Source organism: Cottoperca gobio, chromosome 15, assembly GCF_900634415.1.
Source record: "Cottoperca gobio chromosome 15, fCotGob3.1, whole genome shotgun sequence".
Lineage (NCBI taxonomy): Eukaryota > Metazoa > Chordata > Actinopteri > Perciformes > Bovichtidae > Cottoperca > Cottoperca gobio.
Genome location: NC_041369.1, coordinates 22,530,667 through 22,542,376, shown reverse-complemented (window position 1 = coordinate 22,542,376; position 11,710 = coordinate 22,530,667). Strand labels below are relative to the sequence as shown.

At 41.1% G+C, this 11,710-nt stretch overlaps 2 protein-coding genes across 3 annotated transcripts in view; both read left to right on the top strand.

The window, feature by feature from the left end:
- The window catches only part of pdxkb (pyridoxal (pyridoxine, vitamin B6) kinase b), a 23,174-nt gene extending 20,102 nt beyond the window's left edge, over positions 1–3,072 (top strand). The window contains exon 11 of the mRNA XM_029450124.1: positions 1–3,072. This exon is cut by the window's left edge and continues 1,856 nt beyond it. The gene's annotated coding sequence lies outside the window, so the exon portion shown is untranslated.
- Positions 3,073–4,495: 1,423 nt separating this feature from the next.
- plekha3 (pleckstrin homology domain containing, family A (phosphoinositide binding specific) member 3) lies at positions 4,496–11,663 on the top strand. 2 transcript variants are annotated; one of them, XR_003833556.1, is made up of 9 exons: positions 4,496–4,854; positions 5,474–5,590; positions 5,679–5,828; positions 6,562–6,683; positions 6,816–6,920; positions 7,273–7,316; positions 7,747–7,841; positions 8,096–8,420; positions 8,752–11,663. XR_003833556.1 is itself a non-coding variant. In XM_029450273.1 (8 exons), the coding sequence occupies exons 1-8, from the start codon at positions 4,815–4,817 to the stop codon at positions 8,203–8,205; spliced, it is 783 nt and encodes a 260-aa protein (XP_029306133.1). In that variant the 5' UTR covers positions 4,496–4,814; the 3' UTR covers positions 8,206–11,663. The 2 variants fall into 2 exon arrangements, 1 of the variants encoding a protein (XP_029306133.1); XM_029450273.1 differs by having other exon boundaries at positions 8,096–11,663.
- The last annotated feature ends 47 nt before the right edge of the window (positions 11,664–11,710 follow it).

Sequence of the window (11,710 nt, the reverse complement as noted above, 5' to 3'; positions counted from 1 at the left end):
TATAATAAATAAATATAAATTGTATATATATATATAATTTATATTTATAATATTATATATATATAAATAACCTTGAGAGGCAAGTGAGAAAAAATCTGAATATTTTTGGAGTAGTGGCGCACCTCAGCCTCTTGTGGCCGAAATAAGTATTACAACAACAAACACTTAATTAATATAAATATTAAATAATTCACCTGCAGAAACGTATTTATTGTTTACAGTCGATCTTAACTTGTGTTATAAAATGATGCTGCCTCTGGATTATTTGTTGTAAATGTTCAGCATCAGGCACAATGTTTCACAGTGGAGTGTGATTTGAAAGAGGAGAACAGGACACGCGACATCGGTCATGAGCCGGTTTCAAACCAGTGATGTCGCAAGAACTTGGCATGTGCCTTAGCCCACTGAGCTACCAGGGCACCACAGGAGAGGAGATGTTAATGAAACCCCCCCCCCCCCCTTGTTGCTTCCTGACTTGAATGTTCAGGAAACTGCTAAAACTATTATCTGACTTCTCCTGGCAGCAACATTCAGCTTTGGAAAAATAATCGGAGACTTAAAAAAAAAAAAGTAAAAATAAAAAATCCAGATGGCGTCAGTGTCCCACCTGAGCTGGATGTAAGGTTCTGGGCAGTGTGTTCTGTACTGCTGTTGTTTCTCTATGGACTGAACTGTGATACTGCCTTAGGAACCTAACATCATCACGCCACAGTACTGCTCATCGAGGGGGAGGTGGAGAGGGGGGAGGAGGGGGGAGGAAGGAACATGTCCTAAATGACTGCACATTTCTGTTCTCCAGTGCGCCTGAAATGAGAAAGAATTGAGATTGCATATGCTTAGTTTCTATTTAAATGTATTTCTTTATTTTTAACCAATTAATCGTTTTTATTAAAAATGCCTGAAAAGTGGCAATTTCCTTCTTTTGTCCCAAATAACTCAAAACCCAAAGATATTATATTCATCTAAAACAGAGAAGCTTTTCTTGATGAATCATTTAAACAAAATCTGAATTTTCTAAATGGGCACTAAAACCCTTCCTTTAGTTTTCCTTCATCTCGACTCAGATTTAATCTGAATCTCGACTCAGATTTAATCTGAATCTCGACTCAGATTTAATCTGAATCTCGACTCAGATTTAATCTGAATCTTGGACGAATGGTGGGAAATGCAGTCTCATATTTACAATTGCAACAGTTAATATTGATTTTTGTACTCGTGCAGTAATATTGTGCCACTGTAGCGCTGATTGTCATATCAATAACAGACCGCTGTGGCCAATCAGCTTTGAGCTCTGCTATAATCAACATGCACTACCAACCCTCTGCTTCCTGCTAACAAACCAGTCTGCCGTACTATTGGGTCAAAGTGTGTGTACCTGTCGTGTCCGTGTGTGTTGTGTGTGAGGAAGTGTGTGTATATAAATGTCTTTTATGGTCACAGGGTTTTGTGTGTATGTGTGAAATGAAAGAGGAAAAGTCAAGTTAACAACGAGGGTTCAAAACAAGAAAAGAAAAGAGAAACGGTGTCCATGAGGAGGGGGGGTGAGGTGTGTTCAAGAGGACAATCATTCCGTGATGTTACGCAGTGTTGCACGACTCCCCTTTCTCCTATCTGCTGAACAAACGACAGGTTTTTGGGATTGAATCTTCATGTTTCCTTGATGCCTCACGTCCCCTCTCTCTCTTCCTCCCCCTCCTGCAGATATATCTGTCCTCCGGCCCACACGCCTCCCTGCAGTGCCAGTCGTTGTGTCTGTACCGCTAGTTTTTTAAACCTTCGCCTCGCTGTGTGTGTGTGTGTGTGTTTGTGTGTTAGATGGTTATACTGTACCCCGACTCCCTCCTATCTCTCTGCTAGATTGTCACTACTGTTCCTGCTTTCCATGCTGCCCCCCACCTGCCTCGAGCTCCACTTGCTTGCCGTGTGTCTTGTGATACAACTTCTCTGCACTCTTGCTGTTACCTGCCCTGCTCCACTCTGCGCTCAGTAACTTCCTCCATTCTCACCGCTGCTGTTGGCTTCTTTATCTACACCGCGTCCGATATCCTCCAAACATTTGGATCGAGTTGCACCAGCTCTTCGTAAAAATCCTTCACATCATTTCTGCAGGAAGTGATTTACTGAATGGAGTTGCTCCATTAGAGCTCAAGAAGGTCTCTGCTAGTTAAGACTTAAGTAAAGTGTAAATCAGCCTTTGGAAACATACTTAAAAATAGATTATAGAGACCAAATTGTATATTAAACTTAACTTCCGATCCTGTGCAAGTGTAGGAATGAGTTCTCTTTGTTCATATATAACTACATGGAGAGGTTAACAGTTATTACTCTGAGTAATACGACAATGTTCTGCCAAAGTTTGAAAAGTGTTTCTGTATTTCACATATTTCTGTATTTCTTTTGTAAAAAAAGCATTTGATCAAATCAAACCTGCAAAGTGTTAATACAGCAGATTAAATTAGTGTTAAAGTCTCAAAGATCGCTCAAGATGTTTGTTTTTTTACTTTAAAGATATTTCATGTGATCTCTTTAAACCAACATAATATTATGGGATGTTGATTTACAGCGGGATTAGCAGTTCTAGCAACTCTGTCACATTAAAGGCGTTTAAATCAAAGTTGATGTGAAACATATTTCTAAATGATGCATTAAGGCAAAGAGAAAACGCTGGCAGCAGTGGAAACTTCACCTCAGTCCCCCCCCCCCCCCCCCCCCATCTCCCCTCCGCCTGTTGTGATAGACCCTCCCCTCATCCCTGTCCGTTTGGTTACAAAAATGGCTGCCACTAAAAAAAACGCAATGGCCCATCGACCGTGGTCCTCTCCTCTCCTCCCGATTGACGGTTTCGTCTCCGCCATCTTGTTTTTCTGTTCTTGGTGGCCAAAACAAAAACGAGGAAATGTAATAATCATTGTTCGGTAGCTGTTTTTAGTGCTATGTTTTTGGAGCGTTACGAGTATTTTCTAACATGTTACAATAAAAGATTGTAGTGTACAAATTCACATTTATAATATATATATATAGATATATATGAGAAATGTATGTTCTAATGCAATAAAGAGAAATTAAGAATTATGAACATGTGGTTGATTATTTATATTTGATATAATTGTACTTATTTGTGTAAAGTCTTTGCTCCTTCGTGTTTAACATGTATGTTATTGTATAACTGTTTATTTATGGCACAAATATGCGAGGACATATCACGTTCACCCTTATTATTTGTATTTCACAGCGCAGTACAAACTCAACACACTTTGCTTGAGTGTTTCCATAGTGTGTAACTTTATACAATAAACTAATTAATGATAGTTGATGGCTGTGACAGATACGCAGCAGCTGAAGCCGCCGCGGGGCATCTCCATGTCCCCGACGACCTGCCACCTGCTGGTGTTGCTCCACCTTACAGATGGTGTCGAGATCGTCGAACCCTCCGGCCTCATACAGCTGGTCCTCCAACACCGCGATGCCAAAGCTGCAGCGAGACGTGATCATGGGATTCACCGTGCTCCACTGGTTTGATGGTGGATCATAGGCGATGACTGCATGAATGTGAGCCGTCTCTGTAGCTGCTAAGAGAGGAGCGGTGGAACACTTCCTCCAACTGTTTAGTGCTCGAATAGCTCCTCCATCTTAAAGATAGATTGTGATCTCCAGGAAGGTCTTTTAAGATCCTTTCCATATATAAGGGGTCAGTTGTCAGGCAGGACATTTAACTTCTTCTCCCCTCTCTGACAGCTTGTGCCAATGTCTGGGCTTTTTGATCCAGCATGCTCTGAGCTGGAGTAAGCCTAGTGGTGGAGAGAATTGCCCAGGGAGTCATTCCTTGTGGCGCAGAGCAACATGAAGATCTGGCGTATACGGGACTACTTAAGATATCTTGAGAAACTTCTTTCTCTTTACAACAAATGTAAAGTTCAATATCTGTTTCCTTTTCTTGTCCCTCTGGAATGTGATATTTCAGGTCTCGTGGACTCATGGTCCCCGTTAGGGGCCCTGTTGAGTATAGTAGGGAGTATGTTGGGTACTGTACATTGGATTAGATCCCTCAGATTGAGTGGGGTTGGTCAGGGTGGGATAGTCGCTCCTAATTGTCTGATGTGACGATTGTGAGGTGTGTTGCTGGGTGAGAAGCTTGAAAAGTGATATATTAATAGAAATTATTACTTTATTTTTATTATTGTATTATTAATAATAAATGAACACCTACTTGAGTCCACGCAATATGGAGACACACAAGTGAATTAAATATTAAAGCTAGTTACAATTTAACAATTTGATTGTCTATTTCAAAAACAGGAAATATTTGTAATACTTATTTTTATTTGATCATGTAAATGTGTTATATATATATTTGAGGAACTTTGAGTCATTATTTTGAGGAAGTATCTCATCTATAATCATTTGCAGTTTGTTTTGCATCACGCAGAAAGGTCTTCCATAAAGTCGCATCATGTATTGGTTGCGCTCCTGGTGAAATGTCCCCACCAGGCTTCCGTACGGCTGCTGCTCATTTGTTGACATTTTTTCCTCCATCAGCTGACTGCCCACAAGTTAGCTGGCCAGTTTAGGAACATCTTAGCATAAACAAAGCCTCAGAATGACATTATCCTGCCCACACTGGCAGTCAGCTCTCACAAACCACAAACAATTCACACATTTTAAGTCAACCAGCAGCTGAAGATGGGGGTTATTATGTTCTAGCGCGAGGGAGCGAGCGTTAGCTTCAGTTAGCAGTTAGCTAGCAGTTAGCTAGCCTGAGAGCCAGAGCTACAGCGAAAGCTAACAGGCTAAATTAGCCGATGTAAAGCTCAACTATGGAGGGGATTCTGTACAAATGGACAAATTACATGACGGGTAAGTCTGTCTGTCTGTTTATCTGCATGTCAGCTGTTTTATCTTTCTGAGCAGACACTGATGATTCATAATGATGCTGTTTGTGCTAGCTAACAGTGCTAACAGCCTATCTGACCTAAAACAAGATATACATATGCACCAATGTGCCTATATGTATACAGGGAATGTCTTTCCACAGTCTTCATGTCAGTAAATGTGTTTCTTTAAATGAAGATGCATTTAGGGTCCAGCATGTTTGCAATACCTCGGTCTCCCAATGTTTAGGAAGTGCAACACTGTTCTACATCAGTGGAATATCTTCAAAATGTTCACTTTCATTGTTGTTTTGACCAATAAAACCTCCACAGAGACGCATTACTTACGTTTATTGTAGAACCAGACAAAGATAAAGACATTTTTATAGTGTCATCAATCTTATTCCACTGAAGTTTACGTTTTTTCATCCTTTGTAAGATACCTTTTCTAGGTTCTTACACTACAGTTCATTTAGCTGAAGCTTTTGTCCAAAGCGACTTACAATAAGTGCATCAGTACACCGCCGCCGTACATCAGCTTCAAACAGGTGAAACCATTTAAAGAGCTGCATACAGGAATACATAAGTTAGTTTTGTGTCCTCAGGCTGGCAGCCACGCTGGTTCGTGTTGGAGAATGGAGTCATCTCTTACTACGACAGCGAGGACGACGTTGGTAAAGGAAGCAAAGGATCCATCAAGATGTCCGTGTGTGACATTAAAGGTGAGACCGTGTGGACCCTGTATACGTCACCTGTGCTAAACAAATCCAAACACATCCTTGAAACGACGTTTGTGGTTTTATATTTCAGTTCATCTGACAGATGCGACGCGTCTGGACTTGATAATCCCCGGCGAGCAGCATTTCTACGTGCGAGCTGTGAACGCTGCAGAGAGACAGCGGTGGCTGGTGGCTTTAGGCTCCTCCAAAGCTGGAACACTGGACAGCCACAAACAGAAAGGTACGCAGAACATCTGTCCGTCTGTGTGTGTTCCTCTGTCTGTGGAGAGATCTCTGTGAAACAATACCAAACATTGTGTGTTAAAGTGGTATTTTACATAAAGTTTCATCAAAACAGTTGGTTTTCAAACAGTAGTACAATACAATACAATAACACACGGGGGGGGGGGGGGTGGGGGGGGGTTACGAGCAGCCTGGTGAATTCAGCACGACGTAAAGAGAAGACTTGTTTTATGATGTGCCATCAAGGACCAGAGATGTATGTTTATAATGAAGTGAGCACCGACCCCTCATGACCCGGAAACTAAACACACACACACACACACACACACACACACACACACCAGCAGAAAGCATCAAACTGAAAGAAAACAACAACACATAATAATGTGTGTGTGTGTGTGTGTGTTAATAAATATATATATATATATATATACATTATTATATATATATATATATATATATATATATATATATATATATATATATATATATATATATATATATATAATAATGTAACAGCACAACAATGTTCTACGTCTACTCTTAAAACAAAACATTTAATTAAAATAATTTAAAAACTAAAGAAAAGCTGACAAACCTTTCCCCTTCACAATTCACAGTTTTAATATCTGAAATAATTATTTATTATTTTCAAATAACTCATTATGATGTTTTTAAAAAGAAAGTGTGTGTGTGTGTGTGTGTGTGTGTGTGTGTGTGTGTGTTTCCAGGTCCAGACTGTCTGAAGACGAAGATGTCTGAACTTCGTCTGTACTGCGACCTCCTCGTCCAGCAGGTCCAAACGATCCAATCACAGCACAGTGCAGACACAGAGGAAACGCCCACTTCTGAGGTGACACGTCATTTTGATCACTTCGTTATTTCTACAAAGATAGTGTTTTAGAAAAGTGTTTATTAAGGAGAAGTTTGTACCGTCAGAGACGCAGTAACATCTCTCTCCCTCCCCCCCCCCCCCCTCACACAGGCCTCTCTCCTCAGTGCAACTTGTGCAACTTTCATCAGGACCTTGGAGGAGTGTATGACCCTGGCCAACCAGAGTTTGACCCCTGACCGCCGACCTCCTGAAAGGGTAATTAAGTACAATAAAGTGTGTGTGTGTGTGTGTGTGTGTGTGTGTGTGTGTGTGTGTGTGTGCAGCCAGAACAACTTGGGCAGTTGATGCAAACAATACAAATACACTATTGTCCTTTCATTTCTGTAACATATCTATAAGATTTATTATATGTTGGTCAATAATCTGCTACTCGCTGCGTTTCTCTTGTATTGCACACATTGTTACGCTCTACTTACCATCAATCACCGGACGCCTGCAGGCTGAAATGAAGGTCACTGCAAGAGAAAACAATCAAATGAAATGTGTGTGTATTGATGCAGACATTAATACTGTAGTCACAGAAACGTCTTTCTGTCCGTCTGCCCAGATGAAGAGGTCGATCAGTCACCCTGGAACATACAGCTTCGACAGGTGAGTTAAAACACACGCATATTACCTAACCTTGTTATAATCTCAACTTTATTTGTGCAGCACTTTCCCTGCAAAGGAAATAAAGAATAACATAAATAATAATAATGTGACGAGGTGACGAGGTACTTCCTGTTAACCTAAGAGCACCTTGACATCATGCCTGGCTGAGGCCTCCAGGAGGCAGCGCTGCACAGGATCAGTTCACATCTTTCATTCCTCCCGTAATACTGCCACTTAAAGTACCTGTAAGTAAGTGATGGGGGGTCAGATCTACAGTCCCGTGCAAATAATGTTTTACCTGAAGGTAACTTCAGCAGTTAAAGGAACATCTTCCACAATGAGTTGTGTTAATATACATCATAGTCATATGTATCATATCATAAGTATAAAAGCGTTAGGACATACATTACTGTCGCACCTTCTCCCTCAGGTCAGGTGCACTGAAGGAGTACTTGAGTGGAGGTCAACGGGGAACTCAGCGCAGGAACCGGACGTGTTCCGACAGCTCAGTGTATGATACTGAACGTAAGTCACACTTCCTGTTTTAATAGCCAGAAGTACTCCCGTCCTTTACTTTAAGGAGCAACAGATAACATTATTGCTTTAACGTTTGGCTCCCTATAAGCCTCGCTTTACGATGCACTTCTGTCTGCTCCAGGCTGCGTTCTCCCTTTCACAATAAAAGCCCTCAATAAAGATCTCAATACTTCTTCCAACCCCGAGTTCAGCTCCCTGTGGAAGTCGATCTATGTGTGTGTGTGTGTGTGTGTGTGTTGTAGGTGTGATGCCCAGTGTCAACGGTGACTCGTTCTCCATTCCTGAAGAGAGAGGAGGCAGCGTGAGTCCAAAGACGACCCCCACTGACACAGACACTGACCTGTCCATCTGAACCTCAGAGGTCAAGCTCTCAGTGACTGCGCCCACTGGAGACGTCGACGCCGTCTTCATGATCCACAGACGTTTCTCTCGGATTGTCCTTCTTGTATCTTTTCTCTAAAAGACCACTGATTGCCAAACACGTGCACTTTGGAATCTGTTCCCTGAAGGCTGCACAGAACACACTGGAGAGACAGGAAACACAGCTGGACTTGAACCTGAGACGGCGTGAGTATAAAGTACAAGACACTTTAACGTGCGGAGGAAGCCACGTTCACGCCGCACACACGGCGGGAGATGATGGAGGTCTGGAAGGATTGTGACGTTAAGTGGCAACAACATGAAGACTGATTGTATTCGGCAGCTCCCTGACGCAGTACCAATAACTGGATTCTTTTTGTCGTGTGCTGGAAATGTAAAACTTTGGAGGTCGTGTTTGTTTTTGTGGCGTTTTGATGTCACGTTGAAATCTTCTCGTACAGTATTTTCTGCCTTTTTCCACATACACAACATGCCTAACCGTTTCGTTTAACAAGCACATTCTACATTCTGCTTTCAGTGCGCTCACCTGCTGAAAGGACTTCTCCTGTCTTTGAGTTCGTCAGTAGCGAGTGTAGCGGAGGATGAACCTACACTGATGGACGGCGTCTCTGCAGGTTCCTAAAGCCTCTGTCACGGTACACCTGGAGAGCTGAGCAGCTTTAGATGCCAAAGTTTGCACAAATGTAACGATGTACATTAAACGTGCCATCATTTGTTCTTCATGGTTCAGCCCGTGAGGATCTGCAGTCGGATCATGTGAATGGAGTCTCTAAATTACACATAGGTGTGAATGTTACTGCCTTTCAATGTTTGTATTTGAGTTTGTTGTTTTTGGTGATGAATTCCAGCCGAACGGGACCCTGAAGAGACGGACGGTCAGCGGCTCTGAGAGCTCAACGCACGGCAACAGAGTGAAACGCAAACATTCACAAATCTGCTTCACATTTGATGCCGTCTGTAACTATTCGCTGTCTTTAGTTGCCGTGTGTTGAGCCCTCAGTGCTGCTGTCATTAATACACCACTGAGTGAACTTGGATGAGGATTAACGTGTGACAGTTCAGATGATGCCTTTTGCACACACAGATTTCTCTGTAGCTGCACTGCCAAAGCAAACAACATTTACAAACTGCCTCGACTGTTTCAGTGAAGCACATTCTCTAAAGAGGAATAATCAGCATTAAACTCTAAAATAAAAACATGTCAGAAAAATCACTGATCCAAATCCAAGCAGTGAAACTGTCACACGGCGTGTCGGCAAACAAAGATACAATTTGTGGATTAAATTTCCCCTCTTGATAAATCACATCCTAAAGAAAGATCCACGGTCAGTGTGAGACCTGCAGCTCCAGCACAGAGCGACGCGCTGCTGTGGACTCAACAGTTATATCCTTAATGCTCTTTAAAGCCACCAGACTCCATTGACAAAAACAGTCATTTTACCCCACAGAACATTGTGTTTGTTTTACTGCTGCCTCGATCGGTTAGTTTGTTTCTGTGTTATTGTGACTTTGGTGAATCAGAATTATCCTTTTTTTTAAACACCAAAGTCACAATAACACAAAGAAACTAACCGATCGATGCAGCGGTAAACCAGCAACTCCTGAGTTCTGCAGTGTAGAATCACTGTTTTTGTCAATGGACTCTGGTGGCTTTAAGAGCAAAGATAACTAAAGTTCCCCGTCGGACAGGGCTGTCTGATGGCAAGGTAAAGCGTGTCTAACATATGTTGGATGCTGTACCCAGTCCACAGCAGAACATTTCCTGTAGATAATACACCGACTGTGGAGAAGTCCATCACACTACAAACAATCCAATATCCCTTTGTCTGCAGCGCCGTCTTGTGACCTGCTCGGCTGTTTAAACACACGCAGAAGACGTCATCTGAACACTCAAAGCAAACAATATTAACAAACAATCGACTAATACGCGACCACACTGATCTAGTTTGTTTGCTGTAGCACATTTGTATTTACCTTTAACGACTCTTTATTAGTGTCCTGGGGAATTATGTCCTGAAAGTCTAAATGTTAAACCTCTTTTCACATTTAGATGAGAGAGCATCAAACTAACGTGCACCAAACACGTTCACTAACTTTCCGTGTGGTTGTTTTTGCACTTTAGGCTTAAAAACAATGTTTTCTATGTCCGTGCTCTGAAAGTGACGAAGGTGCAGAACTGAACTGATGTGTGTTTGTGTTTCTAGTGTCTTATTTTTGAAAGGATGTGTTGGGAGTTGCATCAGCCTTATACGTATTTAAAACATTACTTTCACCAGAATGTTCAGTCTTTGTTATGAACAAAGTTTTCTTTCTTTGAATACTGTGAAGAAATGTTTCTGCAGATCGTCTTCAGTAAAACAAAAAGAGTTCAGACACTGTGCTTTTAATTTCCCCACGCATGTTGTGATTTTATATTTATTTATAACGGCATGGTAGATCTATAGTGTCGCTTTAAATCATCATTTATGTTCCTCTTGCCTTTCAGATTGTTTGTATGATTTCAGTTTGTTAAAGACTAAACAAGAATATTACATATTTAAAGAAAAGGCTGAAATAAACTCATTTAAAGATTGTTAAAGACGATATATGAATGTTTTCTAGCCAATGATTTTATCTTCACCAACTGTTTAAAGGAATAGTTCATTCTTCTTCACTTTCTGTCCGACTACTCTTCCAGTAATGAATGTGCACACAGCTTCACCTGAAGACGCACGCTCGAGGTTACTGGATGGAGTTTCGAGGAATTTCTAAGGTGTCGTCGTGTCCGTACACACACTGTTTAATTATGTTAACATGCTACAGTACACTGCACAGTCAGGTAGTTATTATATCCTAATATTACTCGACGCTTTGGCAATATTGTCTTCGTTACACTCGTGCCAATAAAAGCATATTCTTTTTAATTATTGCTAGTAAGGGTTATAATTGTCCACGGATGTAAGAATAAATGTTGATGATTGAATATCCAATATAAAGCATATTAAATGATTATAAACTATATATTTTTTTAAATAAGAAAAAGCTTTGCTGTAGTTAAACTAGCCCAACATCTGTACAGATTAAACAAACGAGATATAAAAGTGTTGGTGACTTTAGACGAGCCAGCAGATTTATTGTGTTGCACTGGACAGAGTGAGGCTAGCAGTTTCCCCCCACTTCCAGTGTTTGTGCTAAGCTAAGCTAACGACCTCCAGGCTGCAGCTTCCTCCTGCGGCATCAACCTGCTCATCTGAGAAAGTGTTATTTACCAAAGTGTCAAAACTATTCCTTTAAAACTTCTCTCAACACAAACGGCTTTTTGTTCTGTGTTTCCTTTTTAGGTTTGTTCTGTGTTTGGACAAACCATGTTCATGCCTCAAGTGTCTGCACAAAGTAACGTGTGTGGCTGTATCAGACTTGTCTAAGTAAATAAAAATATTTTAAACTGAAGTGAATTTACAGGAGTTTTGCATTGTTTATTTAACTGTATTATTGTG

What these genes read in the sequence shown, in the direction of transcription:
- plekha3 (XM_029450273.1), top strand. Translation starts at nt 4,815, where the DNA reads ATGGAGGGGATTCTGTACAAATGGACAAATTACATGACGG. An exon ending in GTCCGTGTGTGACATTAAAG is followed by an intron (nt 5,591 to 5,678) that starts GTGAGACCGTGT and finishes TTTATATTTCAG; the next exon opens with TTCATCTGACAGATGCGACG. An exon ending in CTCAGTGTATGATACTGAAC is followed by an intron (nt 7,842 to 8,095) that starts GTAAGTCACACT and finishes TGTGTGTTGTAG; the next exon opens with GTGTGATGCCCAGTGTCAAC.